This window comes from Eleutherodactylus coqui, chromosome 2 (genome assembly GCF_035609145.1).
Source record: "Eleutherodactylus coqui strain aEleCoq1 chromosome 2, aEleCoq1.hap1, whole genome shotgun sequence".
In the NCBI taxonomy this organism is placed as follows: Eukaryota; Metazoa; Chordata; class Amphibia; order Anura; family Eleutherodactylidae; genus Eleutherodactylus; species Eleutherodactylus coqui.
The window spans coordinates 201,750,791-201,778,782 of record NC_089838.1 but is presented as its reverse complement, the minus strand read 5'-3'; the positions used below and the strand labels follow the sequence as shown (position 1 = coordinate 201,778,782).

Below are 27,992 nucleotides of genomic sequence, written 5' to 3'. Positions count from 1 at the left end.
ATATGGCTTGAGAAAGGTGTCATTGGGACACCGAAACGCGTTGCCTGTATAATACGTTATCCACAATCGTTGGATTGACTAATAAAATCCTTGGATTTATCCAGTACAGCGGCGTGTACCATCATCTCTTATATGTGGTTTTTTAATTGGATATTGGTGCAGATTCAGCACAGACTTCACCCCCACATTTAAAGGAGTGAAATGTGTGCTGAAAATCCACTACATAAATTGACATGCTGTGGATGTAAAATCCACACTGCAGGTTAAGCAACACTGTGGATTTTTCCAGCAGTACGTGAATGAGATTTCTTAACATCTCACTCACATTGCTCGTACTGCAAAATACTGCAGGTTCCCCACTGCTGTATTTACACTACTTGTTTACATACACCCTTCAGAGTAACTTTCATTTTAAGGGCTCATTCCCATGGCCGTGACGGGCTCTGCAAGCAGAATACCACAGCGGAATACGTTACGATGCCAGCCACCCCAAAGACCCCAGATCTCCTCCAGATCCGCTGCGTAGCTCCCGCATGACGTGCCGGCAGTGTCATATGACGCTCTGGCAGTGTCATATGATGCGTCGGCTGCATCATATGACGCGGCCGGCAGTGGGCGGGGCGTGTATTCACGCTTTACTTCCGCTATTCTACAGCGGAAGTATAGCGTGACGAGTGGCTTCCATTGACTACAATGGAAGCCGTCCGCGCGTATTCCTGCGGCAAATAGGACATGCGGCAGGTAATTTCACGCTGCGGAATTCCGCAGCGTGTACATTGAGCTATTAGGTTCAATAGAACCTAATATCTGCGGTGAAATGCCGCGGATTTCCGTCGTGTCTCAGCCTTACGCATACTGTGAGGCTGGGTTCACACGGGATGGAAATCTTGCGGAATGTCCACAGCGGGACTGCGCGGAAATTCTGCAAGATTTCCACAACAGAAAGGCTGCTTCAAAACCCACTCCATTTGTCGCAGGTTGTGACGTATCTTCTCAGCCTGTATTCTGCTAGGGAAATCTCTCCCCTATAGAGAGAAGAGAGTCAGCAGTGGAACAGTGCCAAAATTGACATGTCGCAGATTTGAATTCGGGGCTGCATGTCATGTTCTGCGCGGCTTGTTGGCAGTGTGTGAACGAGATATTTGCAAATCTCGTCCCTTTAGCTGCTTAGTCTCAGTTTTTGGAATTTCCATGCAGACAATCCGCACGGAAATCGCACGAATTGTGGCCTGTGTGAAGCCAGTCTAAAACTTACAACTTTTTTGCAATGCTTGAAAATAAAAGCTGCATTTCAAAGATGGATCTAGAGACCTGCACTCTTGCTACATGTTTTCATATAGCGATAATGGTCGAATATCACATCAGAGAACACAGGTGTCCTGGCGCGCTGGTGCTCCTACGGACTCTTGCTACTTTCCATCTGGTGATTTTCAGTAGCCCACACATGGAAGTACATATGCATAGCTGAAGAAGCATTGTGTGGGCAACTGGTATCTCACCACAAAAGATGGATCAACTTCTGTATCTTTAAAGTGAAACTGTCAAACATGCAGCAAGTTACAAAGCAGGAGGAGCTGAGCGGATTGATATCAGGTTCTGTGTGAAATGATACAGAACGACCTGTAATATATTTATTTTAATCCTTGCTATCTCTGTGCTTAGGAGTCCAGTGAGCGGTTCTACACAGTGATTGATAGCCATGTCTCTATTTAAACTCCTACAAGGAAGGCTGTCAATCAGTGGTTGGGACCACCCATTGGACTCTTAACTAGGGATTTAAATGAATACAATACAAGTTATACAGAATGTGTTTGCACTATACTATATATATATATATATATATATATATATATATATATATATATATATATATAGTGCAAATCTATAGAGATATATAGTATAGATATAGATGTGTGTGATATATATATATATATATATATATATATATATATATATAATCTCAAGCAGTTCAGCTCCTCTTATTCTATAACAATTTGCTTGCAGATAAGACGGCCTGCTCAAGGTGATAGGTTGCCTTTAAGGCATATGTCCACCTTTTAATATCATTTTATAGTTGATATATAGAATTCATCATAAAAACTACATAAAAAAGTAAGCAACAATAGATATGTTGCATTACTTATCTTTTAGTGATCCAGCATTACAGTCTGTACCATATGACAGAACAGCATTCACATATCTCCTGGGCATCATGGGAAACAGTCAACAAGCTTGCAATCAGTCATACATTATGCCTAACAGCCTAGATGAGTTATGATAATGCATTGAGATAGTTATTTTACCTAGTAACAGCTACACTTCATAGAATAAACTCTCCAAAGAAAGCTCTATGCAGACTTCGATTCACAAGGCATGCTGGGAAATTTAGACTTTAAAGCTAAATTTTAAATGCAGTTGGACTATAATGGGCTATAATTCGGGATCAGTACAAAATATGCAATTTAATGTACTTACAAAGTTATTCAACTTTTTATGTAGATTAACTCTGCATGTAAACTGTAACATCATGGACATACACTTTAAGGACATTAGGTGTCTTAAATACTGTATACCCTAATTATGTAACAGAAATGACTATAGTGTGAGAATTATTGTATCACAGGACAGAGTTGATCTCAAATGATGATGAATTCAGTCCCTCTTAGTGTATGAGACACAAACATTCCCGACCTTTGTCTCAATGATTTTCTTTTCTTTTTCCCCAGTGCATTATTATCCAAGTATGTTAGCTCATCTAATGAGTGCTGACAAATAATGACAACGATCACATACGCACAGTTTCAAGCACAGATTTAACATGAACAATGACGTGCATTCATATGCATAGATGCTGTATACTGTACACCTACACACTCGCACACATGCATGCCCCACGCAGTTACCTTCCCACACTGCTGCATTATTAACAGCCACATACACGGTGCTGCACACTGACAACGCAAGACACATTTTCGATTATACAATTCATACAAAAAAAAACACAGGAGACATAAAGCGAGACAAACATTTGTGTGATACATCCTATAATGCGACAGGCAAGGGAAAAAGAGGCTGCACAACGTGACAGAGGGGAGAGCATCTGGGCCTCTCAGATGTTGCTCCTGCTGTCCTGTTCTCTCTCATATACACATATTTTCTCATCAGTTCCATCCTCTTCAGTCTTCCTTCCTATTTCTTGTTTCCCTGTTCACCTGTCTTGTCCCATCAAACCCACTTACACCTGATCTCCCGCTAAGACCCTCGCCCACCTTATGTTCCCACCCTCCTCTCTACCCATGTCCTCCTTATATTCTTTCTTTGACAGTTCTCGGGTGCTCTCTTCTTACCTCTCTCTCATTCTCTTCTCTTTTTTACCTTCTCTTCAGTTTCAGAAAGAGAGCTCAGAGCGACATCACCATGGAAATAAGGTTGTGGATTGCTAAAGAAGGAGAGAGAGAGAATGTGAAAAGTGTGAGCAGGGGTGATGTAAAGGATGGGGGGGAAGTGGAAAAGAAAAATGGGAATAGAGGCACCCACAGAGGATAGGAGTGAGATGGACAAGAAATAATGGTTGAGGAAATGATTAGAAAGGGGGTGTGTAATCAGTGGGTGTATTGCTGCGTGTGCTGGGAGGAAGGCTATGCATGTGCTAGAATGCTTTTCACAGGATTTCTGTGACTTGATAGAGGGGGATGAGGAGGGAAGTGACTGTGCTGTTTGAGGAAACTATGCAGGAAAGTTGAATTCTATAAAGTTGGATTTTATGTAGGCTCAGTCATGTGTGTAGTAGCTTATGTATTAGAATAGAGAGGAAGCGGTATGCATTGAGCATGACAATACCCTGCTTCTTCTTATTAAAATGCAGGCGCTGCTTCAGAGGCTGGTTTTGCAGTATCTTATAATGTGACTTTCATTTGTGTCCTATAGATTCAACAGAACTGATTTTCTAAGGTTAACAGCGGTTCTAGATTATTTTTGCAGTATGGTAATTCTCTGAGTTGTGATTATGACATTACTTGCAGTCCAATTTAAAATTCCAGAACACACATTGCAATAGTGAAATGGCTCGGCCAAATGAAAAACTAGGCTCTGCTAAACGGAAGCTGTTGCTAGGTTCATGCTGTAGTGTTTCAGAAAAAAAGAACATATTTGGAATGGGGTGAAGATGAAGAGTCCTGAAGGGTTGGGTTTCATGGCTTCTTCCCACCCAGATTGGCTATATTGACAGGCCTCTCCCTGTTTGTGCATTGAGAGAGACCTGTCAATCTAGCCAGTCCAACGAGTGAGGGAAAAGAAAAATATGTTTTCTGGAAGGGTGAATGTGGTCCAACCTTTGAATGTGATAAAATTATTTGAGATTAGGTGTTTTGCCAAAAAGATCTGTTTATCATTAACCCTTTGCAATTCAATTTTGGATTCGGGGTTTCATAGGAGGCTTTCTCTTTCTGCCATTATACTATGGCGCCATCTGCTGGCTAGAGCCAGGACGGTCGTATGGGACATGCTGGAGAGGCCCTCGACAACAGAGCGGCCAGTAATATACAGTAAGAACACCCTGCCAGACGTCTTCCGACATCGGAGCTGCACAGACTTCAATCAGAATGTCTTCAGACGTCAGACAGTGGATTGGAAAGGGTTAAAACCAACTTGCATACGCGTTTCAAGGTATGGGAACCTCTTCCTCAGTACTTGCTGGGGTTACACATCTAAAGATGCTAACCGTGTATCTTGAAACAGAGTTCTTTAGTTGTTCTTAATGATAAACGGAGATCCTTTGGGCAAAAGACCTAATCTTGAATAATCTTATCACATTTAAAGGTTGGACCACATTCACCCTTCCAAAAAAATTATTTTTTTCAAAATAGTTTTTATTGGATTTTTTTCAGAGATTAGGTTTTAGGATCACATGATTATGCATAGATTTAGGAATATGTATATGAAAGGAAAAACAGATATTAAGGATCTTGCAATTATAGGTAACATACATGGATTAACTCAAAACTTAATTCTCAATCACATTAGGGTAAAATTAGTTGTTTCACATGTTATGCATTAGTGAATTAACACTTATTGTGGAAAAGTATTATATCATTGGGTAACAATATAGTAACTCATTAACATGTATCTCCTCCAGGGATTCCAAACAGAGTTGAATCTATCAAGGTTGTTGTTTGATCTAGTATACATTTTCTCCTATATGTACTGCTCAGCTATCATGTTGAGTAGATCCTCAATGCCAGGGGAAAAATATGCCTTCCACCTCCTAGCTATAGTGAGTTTTGCAGCTAGTAGAAAATGGCAAGTCGTTTTCGATATTGTTAGGGTATGGAGTCACATTCTAGAAGAAGCAGGGCTAAGTGTGGGCTGCGGACTAGGGCAACACCCATTATATTTTGAATGTACCAGAACACTTCCCTCAAACGATTGTAATTGGGAGCAGTCGCAGAAAATGTGGTACAGTGTGCCATCTTGACTACAGTTTCTTCAACATTCTCTACTCACTGCAGGAAAGCTTCTTGCTAATTTAGAGGGCATGTAGTACCACCTGGTCAGGACCTTGTAAAAGGTTAGCAATCAAAGTAGCCCTGTTAGCCCAATCAAAGGACATCACCCATTGTGAGAGAGAGAAGTTCTCCTTTAGGTCTTTTTCCGAGTTAATTAAATGGATCCTTTTTGTTTCTCCTATGTCTCCAGAAAGGACATTATAAAATGTCCTAGTAAGGGACTTTTGTGTATTGAGACACTTGGAGAGCAGAGACATCACTGCTTTTGGGACAGTGCATTCCTCCAGGTGTGAGCCAAAAAATGTATTTGCTGGAAGGGTGAATGTGGTCCAACCTTAAAATATGATAAAATTACTTGAGATTAGGTGTTTTGCCAAAAATATCTGTTTATTATTAAAACCAGATAAAGAACTCTGTTTCACGATACACGGTTAGCATCTTTAGATATGTAACCCCAGCAAGTACTGAGGAAGAGGTTCCTATACCTCGAAACGCGTATGCAAGCTGGTTTTGCTAATAAACTGCGATCTGTTTGGCAAAACACCTAATCTCAAATAATTTCATCACATATAAAGGTTGGACCACATTCACCCTTCCAGAAAAGACATTTTTCTTTTACCTCACTCGTTGTTCCACACGCTTACTCATCAGGTATAACGTCATTTAGGGTGGGCAGCACATTCCTTATACAAGAAAACTTCTCCACCTCACAGCAGCAATTTAGCTCCGTACTTTCATTTTTAATTCCATTTCCTCTCCACCGGGGTTGCTCTACTTTTTTTCCATTTCTCTACACAATCTAGCCGGTCGAGGCATGGAGAATATGATGGGGTCTTGTCCCAAGTAGCTATTTAAAAGTATGTTTCTTTTTCTAAAACCCTGCAGTGTTTCAGTTATAAAACCTACTTCACTGTAATGTAGGTGCCTGTCTTGACCTGTGATTCAGGCAGCGTGAAATCCGCAATATGGTACCTTTTAAGGGTATGTTCAGACACGGAATTTGCTGTGGAAAATTTAAAGCAGTTTACTATATAGGCAATATGGAGAGGATTTTAAGAAATCTCATCCACAAGTCTGCTGATAAAATCTGTTAATTAACCTGTGAAGCAGATTTTAACTCAGCAGCATGTAAATTGATGCTGTGGATTTTCGCTGTGGATTTCGCCTCCTGCACCAAAAATTCACATCTGGATTTTGATGCTGATCCGCATCAAAATCCGTCAATGCCTGAATGTAGTCTAAATGTGTTTTTGAAGCATAAAGCACAGCAAAACTGTTAATTATTTTCATAGTTCTGGTTAATAGAAAATCATGAGTATATACGATTGATATGTGTAAACAGCAATATATACCAGCCACATGAAGACTGATGAGTTCTACAAATATTCTAAAATACAGTATATCAATTTTTGGATACTGGAAGCAACTGAGGTGCTTCAGTGACCATTAAAATGGTTCACGATTTAAGGGCCCATTTAGATGAGCATTTGCGAGTTGCATTCACGATTTTAGGGTGCAACTGGCATCGGACAGCACATATGTATGCAAGTGCTTGCGCTGTCCCAGTGTGGGGGTATATTGGACATTGCATGTCCTACTCTTGTCTGTGATACCAGAAGCCCTGCGGAATATATTGGCGCTATATAAATAAAGGTTATTATTAATAGAACACACAGCAATTTATTTCATGTGGACCATCAGTTTGCATTAAAAAGGACTCATGTGAATATCCTAATTTGCTATAATGGCCCGTGTGCGGTCTGTGAAATACACAAACACACAGGCAGCATATCTGTCTGAATGGGCACTAAATGTAAATCTGATTACTACCACAGTCTCATACAGGGAATAACTGAAAACCCATTTAGGCCCAAAGATTCTCACTCAAAAAATCGCTCTAAGGCGTCTTTTGAGCGAGAATTGTTGGATCTAACTGCACGGACATCGTGCAGTTTTTGTTACCCGGTCGCTGATTGTTCTCTTTCAGCAAGTCGAAAGAGAATGACCAGTCTTATCAGGACCGCCCACTGAGTTCTCAGCGGGATACAGCTGATACTATTGTTTCAGCTGGTATCCCGCTCTGTGAACACAGCCGGAGTATGAAGAAGACAACACTCCAGCAGTTGTTCTGCATACCCCGCACGGAGCGGCCCCGTAGTAATTTTCGGTGAAGGGCTTTAAATATAAGCCCTTTCCTGGAAATGATCCCTATCAAGTGTATAAAATGTAAGAAAAAATACTCTCCTCTCCGTCGCAGATGGGGCTCAGCCGTGTGTAGCCAGGTTCTCTCCCTGCACTGCTCTGAAGTTCTTTCATCAGGCAGAGATTTAAAATCCCTGCCTACTGAAAGAACTGTATCTGATTGTCTGAGAGCTCAGCCAATCACAGGCAGCACTTGGCCATTCATTGAATTCAATGCAATGCATTTTCCTTTTGGCCATTTTTGGTTACTGTATCAAGGTTATTTTTACACTTAATTTTTTGACAGAATGTTATTCTCAAAAACCAACAGGACTGTTCATCACTAGGACTTGCTAACACGGAAAAACCTGCATGATTTCTGTCGAGTACTAGGTGGGTAACTGCAGGCACAGTTCTTAAATTCAATTGAAGCTGTGCCTTCAGTTACCAACCCAGACTGCTGCTACGTGGACAGAGCTTATCAACTTCCGGCTCCGTCCCCACTGACATCAGAGCCAATATCAGCTGATCACCAGAGGTTCCAAGGGGGGATGGACCTCAGCCAATCAACTATTGATGACCAATTCCACCCATGGGGGTACTAGTTTACTGTAGACTTAACTGGAGCAATCAATTGCAGTCAGCTGCTGCAAAAGCAAATTAAGTTTTGGGGCACAATAAAAGAGTTATAGGGGTGAGGGACAAGAATATTATTCTTCCCCTTTATAAGGCACTTGTCAGGCCTCACTGGGAAAACGGCGTACAGTTCTGAACACCATTAGGGCTTGGTCAGAAAAAAACGCTGCTCGCAAGAGCGTAAAACGTGTGAACGGACAAAGTTTCATATGCGCATGAAACTTTGCCATTTACTGGAGCAGCCATGCTTGGAGAAGCGCAGCTGCTCCATGAAGGTCCCCTCATCACTGAACACTGTGACAGAACTATTTAGTGATGATGGGACTCCCCGCGGGAATGAAAGAATCCCCTACCGCAGCTGTCACAATGCTATCCCATCGCTTTAAATGTGGCCGGGGGTTCTGCCGTCCCATTGAAAGCAATGGGATGAATGCAAGCCCCGCAGCAAGGATTTTCCTGGGGATCTTGAAATATAAGCCCTATCCCAAAAATCATTGGTTGTTTTAGAAGCATGCATTATGCGCGCGCAAAACAAATACTTGTCTGACCGAGGCCTTACTCAGGAAAGACATTGCAGTGCTTGAGGGGGTTTAAAGAAGGGCAACTAAATTAATGGGAGGGCTGGAATACCCAGAGAGGCTATCAAAATTGGGATTATTCACCCTAGAAAAAAGATGGTTGAGGGGCGACCAAATAACTATGTATAAATACATTAGGGGACAATACAAGGATCTCTCCCATTATCTGTTTATACCCAGGACTGCGAAGGTAACAATGGGGCATCCGCTACATTTACATGAAAGAAGGTTTCTAACCCAACACAAAAGGGGGTTCTTTACTGTAAGAGCAGTGAGACTGTGGAACTCTCTGCCTGAGGATGTGGTGATGGCAAAACTAGTAGAGGAATTTAAGAGGGGACTAGACATGAGGGGGGTGGAGGTGGAAATAGGCTGAACGGGATGTATATTTGTCTTTTTTTAGCCTTTCCTACTATGTTACTATTCTGAAGATAGGTCATCAATAGTAAAGTCCTGAAAACCCCTTTAACACCTTCATCACTTTAGACCATCAGAGATTGTAATGCTAAAGCCTTTAGGCAGGCTTTTCACGGGAGAGATTTTTGCATTGCGAGATGCATAAATCTTGCACAAATATGAGCCCCATTCTTTTGAATGGGGTCATACACAAGAGCGATGCACGCCCTAACAAATTGTGTCACATCCTATCTTTGTGCGTCCCCTCGCATCACCCATTGCCTTGAATGGGGCGGCGGCAGCATCGCACCACGTATTAGGTGCACACGTTGCAATGCGAGGTCTCCCCACTAAAACAATGCGATACTCTCTGCAGTCCTCTGCCAGGGCTGTCAGCTACTTACAAGGATCGCTACTTCCCCGAACTGATGTGAAGCGGTTTTAATTTAAAAACGCCTCGCATCCCTGGGGAAATTGCATCTTGGTGAGCGCGATATGGGGTCATGATTCACGGCCCAATATCGCACTCGCCCATGTGAAGTTAACTTTACTGCCATAGACCACCAGGCATACAGACAATAACCCCTTCATTGTCCTAGATGGCCAGGAATACAGACATTAACCCCTGCACAGCTCTAGATCATCAGAGATGCAGGCAATAACCTTCACTGAACTAGACCTGAATGCCGTTTAGAACTATTTGCCTGAATGCTTTGTGTTACTGCATATCTGGTTGCATTAAACCTAATTAGTAAGATGCTGTATGTTAATATTTGTTTCATCCAGCTCTGCATTGCTTGGCTTAGAAGGAGCAGTGTCCAGGTCCCCAATTGCCACATTAAGTAGCTTCAAAGGCTTAAAGGGAATATTGCCAGCGATGCAGCTGACAGTAACGGATGAAGTTGGGAGGGGGATGCAGGCTAAACCTTTGCAAAAAAAGCCCAGGAGACTTTAGATACACCACTCCATGGAAGCTAAAAGTGGTTTAGAAAGTTATGTTTTTATGTTAGAAACACTGTAAATTACTTTAAAACAGCTATTAACAGCCTCTTAGGAATTTTGGTGTGAAAATGATTCATATAATAACCCCTTTAATACCTCTTGTTAAGTTCAATAATAAATAAAACATATTCTATAATTTTTACAGTAATCATGTAGTTTCATAGTACATAAACAGGTTTTCCTGAAATAAGGGAAAACATTTTGGCGGGGCAGGGAATAGTGTAAAATAAGCCATTCTCACCTGCTACAGGATAGTTGTAGTAAAAAAAAGTGGGAGTTTTCTTGTGAATCGAAAAGAATTTCACGGTATGTGATTCTAGAACACTTTATAGGATCTGTATGTACAATGAAATACTGTACAAAGAGCTATCTCCATTTATCATGGTCATGTCCTTGTACAATTACCCTGACTACTCATTGTACCAGATTTATCTCAAATAGTTAAAAGCAAGCATTCACGTCATTGATTTCATTTCCCAAAGGCCCTATAAAAATGAGAGCTAGAATCTTATTGGTTGCTATGAGAAGCTCCTTCACTAATCAGCACTATTTTTGCTAAATCCCCTCCATTGTTACTCCATATTGACCACATATAATGTTGTTGTCCATTTTATTGTAATATTGGGGGTTTATGGGCCTCCAAGGAGTGGAAAAATTGACTGAGAATGCTCCCTCTGCAGCTCCAATACATCTCCCTATGCCATAACTTGCACATTTTACTGTTTTGATGAGTTTCCGCATTCAGTTTGTTTTAGCCACAATTGAATAAAAAATTGGAGATATCTACATGTATATTCACAATCTACAGTTTTGTTGCACAAAATCCTCTGTCTGAAAATCAGTTTCATTCACTTGACTGGGCCACAATTCTGTAGATTTCTGCAAGCTCCATTTAGAAGAAATAGACAGACAGAGACATTTCTGCAGCCAATCTGCAATGTATGAATACACCCTGAATATTTTACTTGCATTTGTTCTTCCTTTTTTTCAACCCCTGCATGTAGATAAACATGAGACAAACGTGTCTGAGAAACATGAAAGAGAAATTGAAACATCTTTTAGGAATTAAAGTTTTTTTTATAGATGCCACCCCAACCTTCCACACTTGCAGGACTTGCCGGACACTGTCTTCTGGAGGCGCCGTGCAATAACTACCCTCCCGTATGTTGTAGAAGGTGGATATCTTTCCACCTTTTCACATTTTAAAATACGTTCTGTCTTTCCTAATAGCTCCCTCTTTAGGTATTTCCAACTCCGTCACGCCCTCAGACCCCAACATTCCTCTTGCTCTGACCCGGATGGGAAGAGCTGGCACAAATGGCAAACTCTCTGAAGCCACTCTCTTGTTTCTATACACAACTGACAAGTAACCTTGCTTCACTGTGAGGTAGGACTCTTGAAAAATGGGGCTTAGATATACCAGACCTAGACTCAGCTGACCGGAGTGGCCTCTTGACCGGCTCTGGGCCACCCTTGATTAGTGCAGGAGACAGACTAATTTAAGTTAAGTTTCTTCCCAGAATCTATTATACTCCCACTGGTTTATATGCCATGGGCCTATTACCAGGTACAGACTTCTAAGATGCTTGATGAGTGTGGGCACAATCATGCATATGTTTCGGGAATGCCATGTCTTGCAGACCTATTTGGCGGGATATTCTTGAGTTTATGGAGATGCAACTAGGAATCCTGCGCATCTTACATCCTAAAATTTGCCTCTTTAGCCTTGGGGAAGACAAGCTGATGTTCTTTCATGCTAAAAAGTGATATTGCTTAACTGGAAATTTCCCCAAAAGACTACTAGAGCTGCCTGGCTGTGTGAGATAAATGGGGTCATCCCTCTATATAAATTAACATTTATGGCTCGAGTTTGTCCTGCCAAATTTACCAACATATGGGATCGATGGGTTGACTGCTTTAACCCTTTCCAATCCACTGTCTGACCTCTGAAGACATTATGATTTAAGGCTGTACAGCTCGGATTTTGGAAGACATCCGTCGGGGTTCTCTTACTGTATATTGCCAGCCTCTCTGCTGTCAGAGCCTATCCAACGTGTCACCTAATGCAGTACTGGCTTTAGCCAGCATATAGTGTAAGGCCCCCTAGGAAAATCAGGATACAAATTGGATTGGAAAGGGTTAATACTGTATTAGGTATATTTGACTAACCCCTCTTCTCTGGGAAATCTGAAGGTCTCTCTTCTCTTACTCCTCACTATTTACGTGGATGCTGAATGTTCGCTGTATTGGCGGTCATGTGTTAGGTAAACTTTATTTGTTGCGATTCTCCAGGTTGGAAATTTCAATTTCCTTTGTTGTAAAAGTCAAGGTTAATGCTTAAAAAAAGAATATGTTTTTTGTACTGTGCTATATAAAAATGCCCAATAAATGTTCCTTTAAAAAAAAAGTTCTTAATAGATAACTGACCTTTGGAATTAAAAAAAAAAAAATCAAAAATTAAGGAATCTATAGAAAAAAAATCTGATAAATGCTGAGAAATAAATTTTATTTACTGTTTTTGGAAAACTTGACATAATCATATGCATTGTACATCTGCACGTCACTTCATGTTTCTCACCAACAGCTTTTGGTGCCCAATCTTTGCCCTGGGCCCACTCATGTCTTATATTGTTCTTGACAAGCATGTTCAGCAAGTGCTCAGTACAGAACTGTGATATTATCAAATTGTAGAAAGTCTGGCACGTTTCAGCACATTAGCTCTGTGTGATCGTGTTTGATTACAGTGATATGGGATCTTCAGCTAACAGGTCGGCCTACAGCTTATTTAAATAATGCCTAAGGAATTTAACAGAAATTATAATAGGCGAAAGATGCAAAGTACATGTGATTTCTCTGCAAAAAGCACAATTGTTCATTGCTATTAGACTTATAGTCAAACTATGGTATAAATGCTTAATTTAGTTTTCTAAACTGTACGACAGGCTCATTTTAGGAGCATGCCGCTAGTCATTATATACAGAAAGTGACTGTAATACGCAGCTAGTGTAATATGGAAAGGGAGATAACTTAGGACAAGCAAGTGATCTAAGGTGCTGCATGCTACTGCCAAGAAAAGTGTTGTTGGCCAACCCATTATAAAAATACATATCGCTATTATACCCAAGTGCTTACACAGATGAACAACTATTATGTAATGAAAGGGAAAAATCCAGTGGCCATGTGATGTTTGTAAAACAGGATAATTGAGCAATCTGAGAAAAATATAATACCTGGGGTGTTTCTCTATAAAATTCCTGTTCTCTACAGTCACAGCAATGAACATCCTGTGTATTGTGTTTAAAGTCCGCAGGGAATCTTTGTATAAACCGTGCTTACAAATAGCTGCAAGTTTAAATGATGAAAACACAAGTCATATGTTTGTTTGACAATGTTTGGTGCCATTTTGATAGCTCAGACTAGAGATGTACAACTGCCGGGTAGTGGCCCTTCATAGGTTGGCAGCATTGATCTTCAGTCCCTGCAAACGGCATAACAAAACTTACTTGCCCAAAAACTAGCAACTGTTACATCGTTGGCTAATCCACTGACAAGAACACAGGAAGGATAAGATTACAGTTTTTGTAATGTAAGGGAGGTTGTGTTTATAGTATTACCTAAAGGGCCACTCCGACAAAAAAATATCTTTCAATCCCTGCCCCCCTAACCTGTCCCACTTGGGAAGTCTTCTAAGTATATTGCAGTCATTTGCATGCAGTGCAGCCTCCTGTCTGATGTTTATCAGATGTCATCTTGATGCTAAGATTTCTGCTTTCCCTCTCACTCTTCTGGGCTATCAATCCCATCATGCATTAGCACGGCATTATATTAACAGCTAGAGACTGTACCATCTCTGATGCAGGGAAAACACTGCCCTTGTATTCTGCATTCACATAGATAAGCTAAATAGCATACGTATACAGTCAGGAGAATGAGCTGTCATCTCCTTTATTATAACTGTATAGCAGGGCCTGTGTGATCATCAGTAACTGTGATAGGAGTGCCTGTATTCACCTCTGAAGATCAAGTGTGGTACATTCCATGTAATGTCATCACACAGGATTTATGCTGACTGAGAAAGTGACTAGTTTGAGAATACATAAACCTAAGTAAATCTGAGCTGGTCAGAAGTGAGATCACATGACCACCTGAAGAAAAAAAGGCCAAGAGTTTCAGATAAAAAGGAATAACTAACCAAGGTAACACTAACTGACTTAGGCCTGTTTCACACGGGCTACAAAATCATCACAACAAAACGCATGTATGTGAGGCCCATGGTTTCCAATGGGGTTTTTCACATGACAGGTTTTGTAGCCTGAATGAACCCATTGGAAACCATGGGCTTCACATACATGCGTTTTGTAGGGAGATTTTGTAGCCCGTGTGAAACAGGCCTTATATATACAAGGGAAATAGTCACATAAGTAATGGGGGGAAAAAATCACTGGAGTGGCACTTTAATTGGGTGTTCCAAAGAATAACTACTAATATTATTACTAGTAGCAGCAAGTATATGTGAGGCGTAAAAATATAGAGAGAAATTTGCCAGCATATAAGGAGCAGGTAATACTCTGCGTACCGCAATATTAGTATGGAATAATACGTTGACAGTTTTTGAGCACATTATGTTCTGCTGTATCTCTTATTTTTATGCTACCAGAACACCACTCTGCATAGAATATTTGCATTCACAGAGTTTCCATTCTGAGGGTCCATGCTCATGGCATTGCCCTGTGCATAAACTATGAAGCACAAGTAGTCCCTATGGGTCTATAATATGAGCAATCCATATGGTGCTTCCATGAGGTGCTATATTCTCCCCAAGAAGCAATGGGGCATGGTCCCACAGCAAGCATGAGTGTCATTTTATGGATCCATAACATGTTTGTGTGCATGGGTCCTAAAACTCATGCACTCAGCAGGGTCATGTCAATGAGGCTCTATGGTGCAACATGTGATCCCTTGATGCTCTGTGCCACAAAGCCACATCCAATCATAGATTCACGCATAACCCGACAAGAAAAAAATCTGTGTCCCTCTATAAACTTGAAGGCTTAAGGAGGCACAGTAAGGCCTGGGTCACACGGGCGTTTTTTCCCGCGATCTGCGGATCGCATGACGGATGCGCATCCGCAAATCGCGTGACCGGGGCCGAAAAATCGCCTGAAAAAACTGCTCCTAGCCGCGTTTCAATAGAAACGGGCCGGAGCCGTCCAGCGCATTGAATTCAATGGAGCCGGCAATACAGCTGGCTCCATTGAAAGCAATGGGCTGCAGGCGATCTCACGATGAATTTTCGGGAAGGGCTTAAAAATATAAGCCCTTCCCGGAAATTCATCCAGAAATGTGTAAAAACAAAAAAAAAATGAATGACAGCTGAGAGCTGCCCCTGATTGCTCCCTGTGCTGAGCCAATCAGAGGCAGCACTCACTCACCCATTCATGAATTCATGAATGGGTAAGTGAGAGCTCCCTCTGATTGGTGAGGCTGTGACCAATCAGAGGCAGCTCATTCAGCAGGCGGGGATTTTAAATCCCCGGCTGCTGAATACTACTCAGAGCAGTCCAAGAGAACTGCCGGCCGGCCGCGGCTGAACTCCGTCTGCCGGGACCAGGTGAGTATATATATTTTTTTTGTTTTTACACATTTCTGGATAAATTTCCGGGAAGGGCTTATATTTTTAAGCCCTTCCCTAAAATTTATCATGCGATTGCCGGCAGCCCATTGCTTTCAATGGAGCCGGCTGTATTGCCGGCTCCATTGAATTCAATGGGCAAACATCATTCTTCTCTGCCACAGCTGTTACAGCTGTGGCAGAGGAGAATGATTTGTCTACTATATGTTCTCAATGGGGTCGGCGCTGCTGCCGCCAGCCCCATTGTGCGCATACAGAGAAGAGAACAGGAATCGCAGATCGCAGATAGGTGCGATCTGCGATTTCTGTTCTATAATTTATCGGACGAGTGCATAAAAAGCGCTCATGTGTCCGATACCATTGCAAAGCAATGGTTTTATAAAATCGCCGGACGCATGCACATGCGCAAATCGCGCGAAAAAAACGCCCGTCTGACTGAGCCCTCAGACTCAATTCACCTTTGTGGGTCTAATATTACATTGCTGTACAACACAAAGCCATTAAACAATCACATGAAGGAAGCCTAAAAGGGAATGATTCACTTATATATTGTTTACTAATTGAAACTAAATACTGATACATATTCGTTTTCAGAATCTGTTTTAATTTGATTATAGATTTTTTTATTCTATTTTCTATATATGATTATGATGGTGGATATTTTGCCTGCGCTGCTAACAGCATTTAGAGATGCTTTACAGCAGGCTTATGGACCGTAGCGACCTGTAGACTAAAGATTGCTCATTTATTTCTATGGCAGTGTTCTGAATATGTTTTGCGACTTGTGCTGACATCATTATGCAGGGAGGGGAGGAGGTGAGCTGTGAAAATTACCTATTGTGAATGGTGGATCCTATTATTTCTATACATGTGTACAGGGCCTTTTACATGTGGCAATGATTACCCAAACCATCATTCATATGTTCGTTCAACATCGTTGTCCAGGGTTAACATCAATGGCGGAGTATCTTATGGTGTTAGGGGCAACTTTCCCAGGGCCCAAGCTCCACATATGTGAAAATGCTTTTTCAAGTCCGTTCACATGTGGTGGATTTTGATACAGATCTGCAGCAAAATCAGCGTCAATATCTGTACCATATGTGCTGATTTTGACACTGATCTGCAACAGATTTCACCTTTGAAATTGAAGGGGTGAAGTCTGCTGTGGATCTGCATTCAAAGTCTTTTCCGCTATGGAAAATCTGTACTAAACCGTCTACATAGAAATACACCCTTAGAGCTTATTCACACGGGCGTAAATCGGCCGGGTTTTCGACCGATATACGATATCGACCGGACAATATACGCTGCCCCTCTAATGCATAGGCTTACAATGCATCAGTGCACAGGAGAGTATTCCCGTCGTGTAAAAGCCTCCGACCGGGAGCTCCTATGGGAGCCTATGACAGCTGCCGGAGAAGGGAGGTGGGAGGGAGTTTAACAGCGTGACTGCTGAACTTTCTTCCCCATCTCTTCTCCTCTCCGCCCCTTGCCACTGTTTGCAAAAGGAGGGTTTGGGATGGGGGCGGAGCTAAACTCTGCCCCCTAATGTTGCTGGCTGGCACAGGAGCAAGTAGTATGTTTATTAGAATCAATGAAATATATAATGTAGGCTTTTATTAATAAAGTGTTATACAGCAACAGATGTGCCTGCACTAGAGATAACATGCAGTTAGGTGAAAACAAATTTCCCAACCTTGTCTTCACTCAACTGCATAGCTGAATAGGGGTTTTCTACCAATAATGTACAGAATATGGTACATGCTCAGACGTTTTTTTCTGTCTGATTTCCAGACCGAAAAAACGGTCCGAAAATTGGACTGAAATAGTATCCATTCATTTGAATGGGTGTATGCACATGGACTTAAAAAAAAAAAAAATAGTCTGAGTAAAAAAAAAAATGTAGCATGTCCTATTCTCAGATGAAAATAGTACATGTAAGTGTGTTGTGTCCCACACATCAGACAGAACACATGGATAGGATGCGTGCGTGCTATACGATCCGAGTTGTAGCGGAGAATTTTGGGCACAACTTCTCATTGGTCCGTATGAATGTACCCATAGGCTGATAAAATCTAATTCTGTAGATTTTTTATAAAATTACATGGTATATAAGAACTGTTTGTTCAAGTAACTCCGGGCTTGCACCACTGTATGATTCATCCAGCTCTGCTTTTTACCTTTTTGTATAGTCTTTTATATACTGCACTTCTCAACAAAAAAACTCTGCATTTAGAGTTTTTCTGAGAAAGCTGCAGGGTTATTGTGGTTGTTTAATCAAATGTTTTACCAGGACAGATTCTTACCAGGAAGGAGGGCATGATGCATTGTGTATGTCTGGGGGGGCCCAAGTTGTGTGAAGAGCCCTGGGCCTTTGGTCCCCTTAACCCCTTAGTGACCAAGCTTTTTTTGGTTTTTTTGTCCCTCCTTTAAAAAAAAATCGTAAGTCCTTTATTTATGCATCGACGTACAGTATGAGGTTTTGTTTTTTGCGGGACGAGTTGTATTTTTCGATAGTAATATTTAATGTAAAATATAATGTACTGAAAAACGTTTAAAAAACTCTAAGTGGAGAGAAATGGAAAAAAATGAAATTCTGCTATCTTTCGTTGCGCCTTGTTTCTACAGCTCACGAACTGCAACAAAAATGACCTGATTACTTTATTTTATGGTTCAGTACAATTACTCAGTATGAAACTTACATAGTTTGTGTTTTTTTTGCTGTACTACTTGTATTTTTTTTTCAAAGATATTTAATTTTTTTAAATCATTTTCTGACACCATCTTCTGCGTGCAATACTTTTTTATTTTTTGTCGACATGGTTGTGCGTGGGCTCATTTTTTGAGGGACGTCCTGTAGTTTCCGGTGGTACGATTTTGGAATACATATGACTTCTTGATCATTGCATTTTTTCTTGGAGACAGAGTGACCAAAAAAGCGCATTTCTGGCATTCTTTTTTTTTTTCTGATGACGTTCATCGTGTGGGGTAAATAATGCATTACCTTGCTAGATCAGACTTTTACAGATGCAGCGATACCAAATATGTATTTTTGTTTTATTATTAGATTCTTTTATTACGAATATGGCAAAGGGGTTGTTTTTTTTAACTTTTATTACTTTTTTTTTTTAATATTTGTAAAACTTTACTCTTATTTTTACTTTTTTTTTTTAGAACAACTTGCGATGCTTTGATTGATCCTGCAGTATGATGTAATGCCATACTGCAATCCGGCAGGCAGGACATTAAGCCACACCACAAGTATGGCTTGATAGGCATTCTGCCATGACAGCCATGGGGCCTTTCAGAAGGCCCCCAGCTGCTATGACACCTGCATGGCTCCCTGCGATCTTATCGTAAGAGGCTGTACGAGACTCCGAAAAATATAATTTGGGGGATACAAATGCCGCTGTCAGTATTCACAGTGGCATTTAAAGGGTTACCAGCTCTGATCAGCTGCTTGGCTGATCGAAGCTGTTGCCGCTGGGTGTCGGTTGTAAGAAACAGCCGGCGCCCGCGATGTATGAGGAGAGATCACCGCATGATCTCTTCTTCATACATAGACCGCCGATACAGGCCATTAAAAGGCGTATCGGCGGTCACTAAAGGGTTAATCCGCCACTAGTAAACAAGCTGAGCAATTGAACAAGAACTAATAAAATGCTCACTTGTTAATCATATCTTTTATGCCGGCATAAAATTATCATCTGTGAGCAGCACATCCCCTTTGTGAACAGGAGATGTACTGCCAATAACTATATAAGAGGAGACATTAAACCTCCCATAAAACCTCTCATGGTAACTGCAACATGAAAATGAAAGCAAATGACCACTAATCAACCTGCTACATCGTTGACTGGCACTCATGACAGGCAGTTTATTTACCTGTATGAAAGGACCCTTATCTGTCATTGTACTCCTACCTGTGGTGATAATGAGATGACTGCTGAAAAGTGAATTCTAAGACTCAGGAAGTTTCAGCCCACGAGGCTCAGAGGTCAATGTGAAATTGCAGTATTTTAGGATTTTTAGAGGGGAAAAAAAATCACGTTTCTGTTTTTTTATTACACGATTATCACGTACACAGATAAGCAATTCACCTTGTACTATTATCCCGCGTTATATGAGTAAGCTTTTGTGTTTTCAGGAAAGCCAGACTGACGAATGGAGAAAAAACTGTATTTAAACTGTATTGGATTAAAATCAAACCCATGGCCCTAATTGTGCAATTGGGCTCATAACAGGACATTCTAGAAATGTGTCCAAAATACATTTCTGACATTAGATGACATCAATGTTTAGTGATGATTGCCATATTTCACAGCTGCCTGTCTATTCACATAAAACAGGAGATTAAATGTCTTCACATTAATAATCCCTCATATCTCATGACTTTTGGCCCCTACTCTCTTGCAGTTTAAGTTCTCAGTCAGACGAGTGTTTTTTTTCATGGATCTACAGGTCTGTGAAAACGAAACGCAAAACGCATGTATAAAAAACACGTGAACGAAGCGCAGATGCGTTTTTTATTCGCACTTGTGCGGTCACACAATCCTAAAATTCCCATATATAGTGCAGCCCCATTGAAAGCAATGGGAGAGGATTCCTTAGATGTGAAACTCCTGGATGCTGTCACATCCAGGGGCTGCCCCTTGTTGTCAATGGGGCCAGCAGCAGCAGCACCAGCCCCATTGAAAAAATGGGGGAAGATCGCGGTCCTCTGTCACAGCTGCGACAGCTGTGGCAGGGAATTCCCTTGTCCGCACGGGGAGTCCTCTTATCACTGAACACTGTGACAGCACTGTCATAGTGTTCAATGATAAGGGGACTCCCTGTGGGGATGAAGGATTTCCCTAAAGGAATCCCCCCCCCCTGAAAATCATCACTGCAGAGGTTGCCTTCATCCCATTGCTTTCAATGGGGAGGCAGCAGCACCAGCCCCATTGAAAGCAATGGGATAGCATCGCGGTCCTCTGCCACAGCTGTGGAAGCGATTTTTTCCTACATGTATGAGTGTGGGAAAAAAAAAACAGCTTTATTAGAACCAATGCTTTCAAATGGAAGTGGTCACATGTCCGTTTTTTTACAAGCGAATAAAATTCACACCTGCAAGAAATAGGACAGCGTTTTGCACATGTTGTGCAGTCACAAGATCCTAAAATTCACACATATAGTATGGCCACATTGAAAGCAATATGAGAGGATCGCTATCCCCTGCTGCGGCTGTGACAGCTGCAGCAGGGGATTCCTTGGATGTAAACATGCTTCAGCTTGTTGTCAATGGGGCCGGCAGCAGCAGCGCTGGCTCAATTGAAAACATGGGGAAAAGATCGCGGTCCTCCCCACAAGAATGAATGGGATGCTATTCCATTGCTTTCAATGGGGCCGGCGCTGCTGCCTCCCCATTAAAAGCAATGGTATGAAGGCAACCTCTGCAGCCATGATTTTTAGGAAGGAGGGGTTCCTTCATCCTGGCGGGGAGTCCCCTTGTCACTGAACACTGTGACAGTGCTGTCACAGTGTCCAGCAATGAGGGGACTCCCCGCGGGGATGAAGGAATCCCCTGCCACAGCTGTCATAGCTGTGGCAGAGGACCACAATCTTCTCCCCATGTTTTCCATGGGGCCAGCGATGCTGCTGATAGCCCCATTGACAACAAGGTGAAGCATGTCACATCCAGGAATTTACATCCAAGGAATCCCCTGCTGTAGCTGTCACAGCCACAGCAGGGGATAGCGATCCTCTCCCATTGCTTTCAATGGAGCTGCACTATATGCGTAAATTTTAGGATCTTGTGACCACACAATATGTGCGAATCGCAAAACGCTGGCCTTCTTTTTGTGGTTCAAAAGATTTTTATTTATTTAGTCTGCCAGACAGGTACAATGGGTACAACTTTGTATTATTATGTTATCAAGTAAACAAATTAACCAATTGATAAATCTGTCTTCCTTTCTGCCTATATTCTTATACCGCGAAGCAGATTATTTTATTAATAATAAATGTCAAGTATCACATCCAAAATCTAATAGTTATTCAGAATAGAAAAACAAATACAAAAGAATGATGGAACTGGCCTTCTTTTTTGCAGGTGCGAATTTTATTCACTTGTAAAGACTGACATGTGACCGCTTCCATTGGAAAGCATTGGTTCTAATAGAGCCTGGGTTTTTTTGCACATATACATGCAGGGAAAAAACACTTGTCTAACTGAGCCGTAAAACTCCATTCACAGATGGCTGTTCGGTTGCAATACAAATCGCACCAAAAGTGCATTTGCAAAACTGTATGGATTTTTTGCCACATTTTACTACAAACACATTTAAAACACATATGGTTTCACCAATGCACTTTTGCCCCGTGTAAATGGAGCCTATGATTCCTGTGACATCAGAATCATGTGTAGGTGTGACAATTGGTCAAACAGGTGAAGTCAGCCCAGATACAGCATGAAGACAAAGGGCCCATGAGGATTACCTGATAGATTTATCTACGTCATCTGCAAGTCTAAAAAGGCAAATTGTGTGACCTTGTGTAAATGTATGCACTAAAACAAAAACATGATTGCAACCCTAAAATAAACAACCAATTAAAAAAAACAAAAAACATTTTGTCCTATTTTATTTCAAGTTATTTTTTTTAACCCAAAAACACCAAGCAAATCCTTTTGAAGCCCTACTCTCAAATCATAACGAGACCCAGAAACTCCCTGAAAAGTGGTAAGATGATGGATGTCGCATTGTCTCATATGTCTATGTATAATAGCTGGGCCGTGACCTTAGATTCTGATTATGGTAAGCCTTTAAACACTGCATTTGCATTCGGATGTAACACTTAAAGGGCTGTTCCAGTTGTGATGTGAATGTATAGTTGGTTATGTGTATGAATCGAGCAGCCATTACCCTCCTATCCTGTCCTCCATTTCTGATGTTTCCCCACATCACTATTTTCCAAGATGGCCAATGCATCCCTGCTAACATACAGCTTGAAACTACATTTACCCCAATTTCCCAATGTGTACTTCCTTCCTGTCCCCATTAAGTGCTGCCCTGCTATTGGTCAGTAATCCGGCCCTGAGAGTTGAATATAAACAAAAGCTATCCTTCATCATTCCTACTGAGCATGACCGACCTGTAGTGCTGGAATGTCTACAGGTCGTATCCATGGCAACCAGTGAATAATCACTTCTGAAGTTCCGCGAGAAGGTGATGGTTTATAGAGCTACAGCCACAAAATCCAAAGCCGAATGACATTGCAAACTTTAATAACATTTGGTTATCATTCGTTTGACAGGAAATTTACATAAACGAAGTAGCCCCTTAAGTTTTTGTTTTCATGATTGCCACTTAATGGCTATAGTATATGAAGACTACACTAGTTGGATGACAATAATAAGTTCTGAAATAGTAAGATAGGACTCTTACATTTGATTTGTATCCACAGGATACTTTGCTGATGGAAACCCCCGTAAATCACACATCACAAACTATACACAGGTTTATCTTTAGTACACTGCCACTCACAATGCATTGTTATGGATGACATAGCAATTACAGATAAAACAAAAGTTAATATAAAATAGAACATTAGCTTTAACCGAGGTAACAAAAAACATCATTGTGAATGAATCACTTTATGCAGACGGAACCCGATATATGTATGCAATAGAAAGCCTTTTACCCGTCATATAACCCACAGGCCTGTGTACAAAATAGCGCACTCTACTATGGAGTGACAACCATATAAGGTAATAAATAATACACATGTTGTGTCATCCCGCCAACAATATAGATAGTCCTGCACATAGGTTATAAGAAGAACACATTCTGCAAAGGCCCAATCTGAGCTACGAAACATGAAAGATTGTGTTACACAGAACATGAGCATCCTGACAAATATCTCTTAGCGTGATCCTACCACAAAACCTCACCTCACATCCCGGGACGGAATATCTGGAGATGCTTGTCCGTCTGTGAGTAAAAGTTTTCGTGGACAACAGAGAGAGAGAGTTGCTGCTCTACTATGTACTGTGTATACTGTGATACATGGTGTGGATTTACAAAGCTCTGTATGAAAGATATGTGTCCAACCTCCCCACATTTCCTCTGGAGGAAGTGGCCGCTTTTCCTGTTTCCCGGAGATGATTCCATACACTATTGTTGTGTATCCGACAACTTGTGTGTCTAGCTGGGTGTGCCCTTACTGTGCATTAGATGTGTGTTGTGGATATAACACAAAAATATCCATCTGCCTATTACATATCCCAACACCTGCAACAACAATAAAAAAAATTCTATATAAAAATCACAGTTGTGAGTTGTTCTGTAACAATGTTTGTATATCCTATTGTTACAATGTACAAACAAGTATTAGTAGTGCAATGTAAACAGATGTAGCAGGTTTGAGGCTGACATAGATAGATAGATAGATAGATAGATAGATAGATAGATAGATAGATAGATAGATAGATAGATAGATAGATAGATAGATAGATAGATATTTTTTTGCATTAGTAAACATGATAACTTCCAGCTACACTTCAGAAATCATCTTGTAATATCACAGTGCAAAGTACCAAATATTAAACTTAGCTCTACTGCATATGTCAGCCTCAAACCTGCTACATCTGTATATATTGCACTACTAATATTTTTTTTATACATTTTAACAATAGGGTAGACAAGAATTAAATACAGAATAACTCACAACTGTGATTTTTATTTATAATTTTTTTAGTGTTGGTTCAGATGAAAGTATATAGTCAAGACAGTACCAAAAAAAACTGATTGGCTTAAGACTAGATTTGAGGTTTTCTGATTTTTCACCCTTTAACCCCAGCAGTCAGAATCTGGTGCTCGCTGCAGGACCAGACCCATGACTATTACCCCAAATGTAATCTCAATTATGAAGCAGTTTATGCAAACTGATTAGGATTACTGTGACGCGGTACTGAAGGAGCATGGCAAAAGATATAATCGTAGAACAAAGCCAGGTTGAGGACAGGCGGAATTCTTGTAATGTTGAATCAGGCTAAAGTAAGAAGAAGGAGGAACCCCATATTTGGCATGCTGGACATAAGACACAAGTCAGACTGGAGGGGCAACACATTTCAGCACCATACTGGTGCCTTTATCAAGTCCAGCACGCTAAATACCCCACTCCTCCTCCTTCCTATTCTACACAGAGGCTTTGTCCATCCATGGATAGGCTGCTGCTCCAGGGATAGATTGCTGCTTTTTACCATTTTACTTTAGGTACCATTACTTCTATTACTGTATGCAATGTCAGCATTGCAGTTTCACACCATGGAGCACTGTTTTTTCTGTTTCTTCTAAGCTAAAGTAAAGGCAAGCAGCAGACAGAACACACATGGTCAATAAAGAAGCCAAGGTCAGGAGTGGAGAAGACAGGAAAGCGGAGTGGAACCAGAAAAAAACTGTTAGGATAAATAACACCTTTGCATGCTAGAAAGACTACGCAGCCTTTAGTGTGAGAGGGAGCCTTAAATAAAGCAAGAATTGTCAGGATTGACTGGGAAAGAGAAAGCTGGGTGCACAAAACTGGCACTTTTATTAAACATGCAGTGCGTGCGCACTAACATTTAAGGTCCATTTACATGGGAAGAATGTCGGGCAAACGATGCCCGACACTCATCCCTGTATTTCCTCGCTCCTACACGGGAGCTAGCAGAGCTGTCTCGCTCATGGAGTGGCTAGCAGGGGGGAGGGGCAGTACAGGAGATGTCTCTCCTCTCGCTTCCCCGCCCCTCTCCATTGAGATAACACAGTGGCTGTTCACTACTGAACGACCGCTTTTTTAACTGAACAATGAGCTCATCGCCGATCTTTTATGCTGCATAAACGATTAGCTCATCGCTGATCGCTCAGTTTAAACAGCGGCTGTTAAGTAGTGAACAGCTGCTGTGTTATCTCAATGGAGAGGGGCGGGGGAGCGAGAGGAAAGAAATCTCCTGCACTGCCCCACCTCCCTGCTGGCCGCTCCGTGAACCAGCCAACTCTGCTAGCTCCTGTGCAGGAGCACAGGAGCGAGGAAACACAGAGACGAGTGTCGGGCATTGTTTGCCCGACATTCTTCCCGTGTAAATGGACCTTAAGTCTGTGAAAGAGGAGGATGCAGAGCCTACCACCTGTGCAGAAGCTGGGGGATGGGGACTGCAACCACCAGACGAATGAGCCACAGTCCCATTGCATAAAATATACATATATACATGATCATTTGTTCCAAGCATTAAGAAAAAAAGAAGAGGCAGTTTAGTTTGCGATATCACAGAACATTTGAGACTATTGATAGTTGATGTGGATTTTAAAATAGTGCATTATTTATACATTTCCTCACATTACCACCAGTTTCTTTCTTCTGATGAAGCCACTTCCTGGCCAACTGGTTTTCCTGCAGCCTTTTCTGATTTATTCTATTCTAATGCATTCTATTGTCTGAATTCTCTGACAGTGCAGTGTATGCCAGTTGTTTTGAAGATTATTGCCAATTATTTATTTTCTTATCTTAACAAAGATCATAAGACTATGTTCACACGTAGTAGGATGACGATTATTCTTAGCATTATTTTGTATCAATGCGGGCACGTACTTAGGAGCACGTACGCTAACTTTTACAGCATTTTAATGACAAAAACAATGAAACCACTTTTCATACATGTGCCCTATAGCCTTGATTTAATACCCGGACAAATAGATATTTTCTTAAACAAATATTTTTATTAATGTCGCAGAGTTCGAAAGATATAACTTAAGAATTAGGCAAAAAACAAAGCAGAAAGTGAGAGCATTCCCAACCAATAGCATTTTTAGGCCTACAAAAAGCAGCACGTTATGAGTGGCATAAAATAAAATTTGCATTCAGACAATATGATATTCACAGTGGAAAGAGAAACCATCCAGTCCTGGACAAAGATGACCGAACTGCTTCTCACACTAAGGTCTTATTCATACGACTGTATATACGCAGCTATTGTAGCTGCGTCCAAAAATCGCAACCATCTAAAGAATTGGATTCCAATGTATTCACTTAGATGAACAATTTTCGGGGTGTAAAAAAAAAAATCGCAATGGGCAAAATAGAACATCGGCGACCGAAAATGGCGACCAATTTTATATGCAGCGACAAAAGATTGGTCTTGCCCTATCGTTCGCCAAGCTAAGCTGGAAGCTCCCAGAGACTTGTATGGGAGCTGAAAAAAAGGGAGGGGGAGGGAGTTAACCTGCATCCAACACTGGGAAAAGAAGACAGCTGATGTCAATCAAGCATTAGCAGTCATTCCAAGGATTTCTGCTGACCGAGGTATTTCCACGCAGAAGCGTACTTTTTTGCCATGGCGCCACAGCGGCCCGTGTGAACGGACGAGAAAACGTTAATTAAGTACTACATCGTTGCTATTCTTTATTCATGCGATTTTTAGCCGCAATCGGCCGAGTGTAAAAATGCATATGGCCGTGTGCATCAGGTAGTCAAATACACTACACCTGCTTTGATATCCCCGTGTTGCCAATTTGAGCAGCATTTGAGATCCTTTTACACAGAGCAAATTGTTCAGTGTGAACGCAATCAACAATAGAGCGACAAATGATAAATCATTTGCTTTTCATTCACTGTTCATTTTATGCCGGCATAAAAATCATTGTTTGCTCACCCACTAATCGTTCGGTTTAAATACAGATTGTTCGGTCCTTCTTATTTTCTTATATGGTAATTGCGAAAGACTGAACGATTTCTCATTACAGAAAGCCAACTGTTAAGTTTGTGTGGGCAAACAAGCACCGGGCCCACACGAATGTGACCCAAAAACACGGGTTAGGGGAAACTGACCCTGTGCTGCAGGGAAGATGACTTGGCCCTACCTACAAGCAGAGCGATCGCCTCAATAAAGGCTGCCCCGCACTGGAACCTCGGCCCTGCTCTCCCTGGAAGGGTGATACTCGCAACCAGATGGAACTGACACATTAAATGCACAAACTCACTCACCACACAACCTCGCACACTACAGCAGATGGTAAAGCTGAATATAAAAGCGAGGGATTCGTTCAT

General features: G+C 41.3%; 1 protein-coding gene across 4 annotated transcripts in view; it reads right to left on the bottom strand.

Annotated features, from left to right (window-relative positions):
- Positions 1-23,961, bottom strand: part of SHANK3 (SH3 and multiple ankyrin repeat domains 3) — a 412,785-nt gene extending 388,824 nt beyond the window's left edge. For 3 of the 4 annotated variants that reach the window (XM_066592225.1, XM_066592227.1, XM_066592228.1), the window contains exons 1-2: positions 23,860-23,961; positions 3,348-3,439 (exon numbers count right to left, since the gene is read on the bottom strand). In XM_066592225.1, the coding sequence (XP_066448322.1) occupies positions 3,348-3,358 (11 nt within the window). In that variant the 5' untranslated portion in view covers positions 3,359-3,439; positions 23,860-23,961. The remainder of the gene's footprint in view (positions 1-3,347; positions 3,440-23,859) is intronic. The other variant, XM_066592226.1, reaches the window with a different exon arrangement.
- Between the last annotated feature and the right edge of the window lie 4,031 nt (positions 23,962-27,992).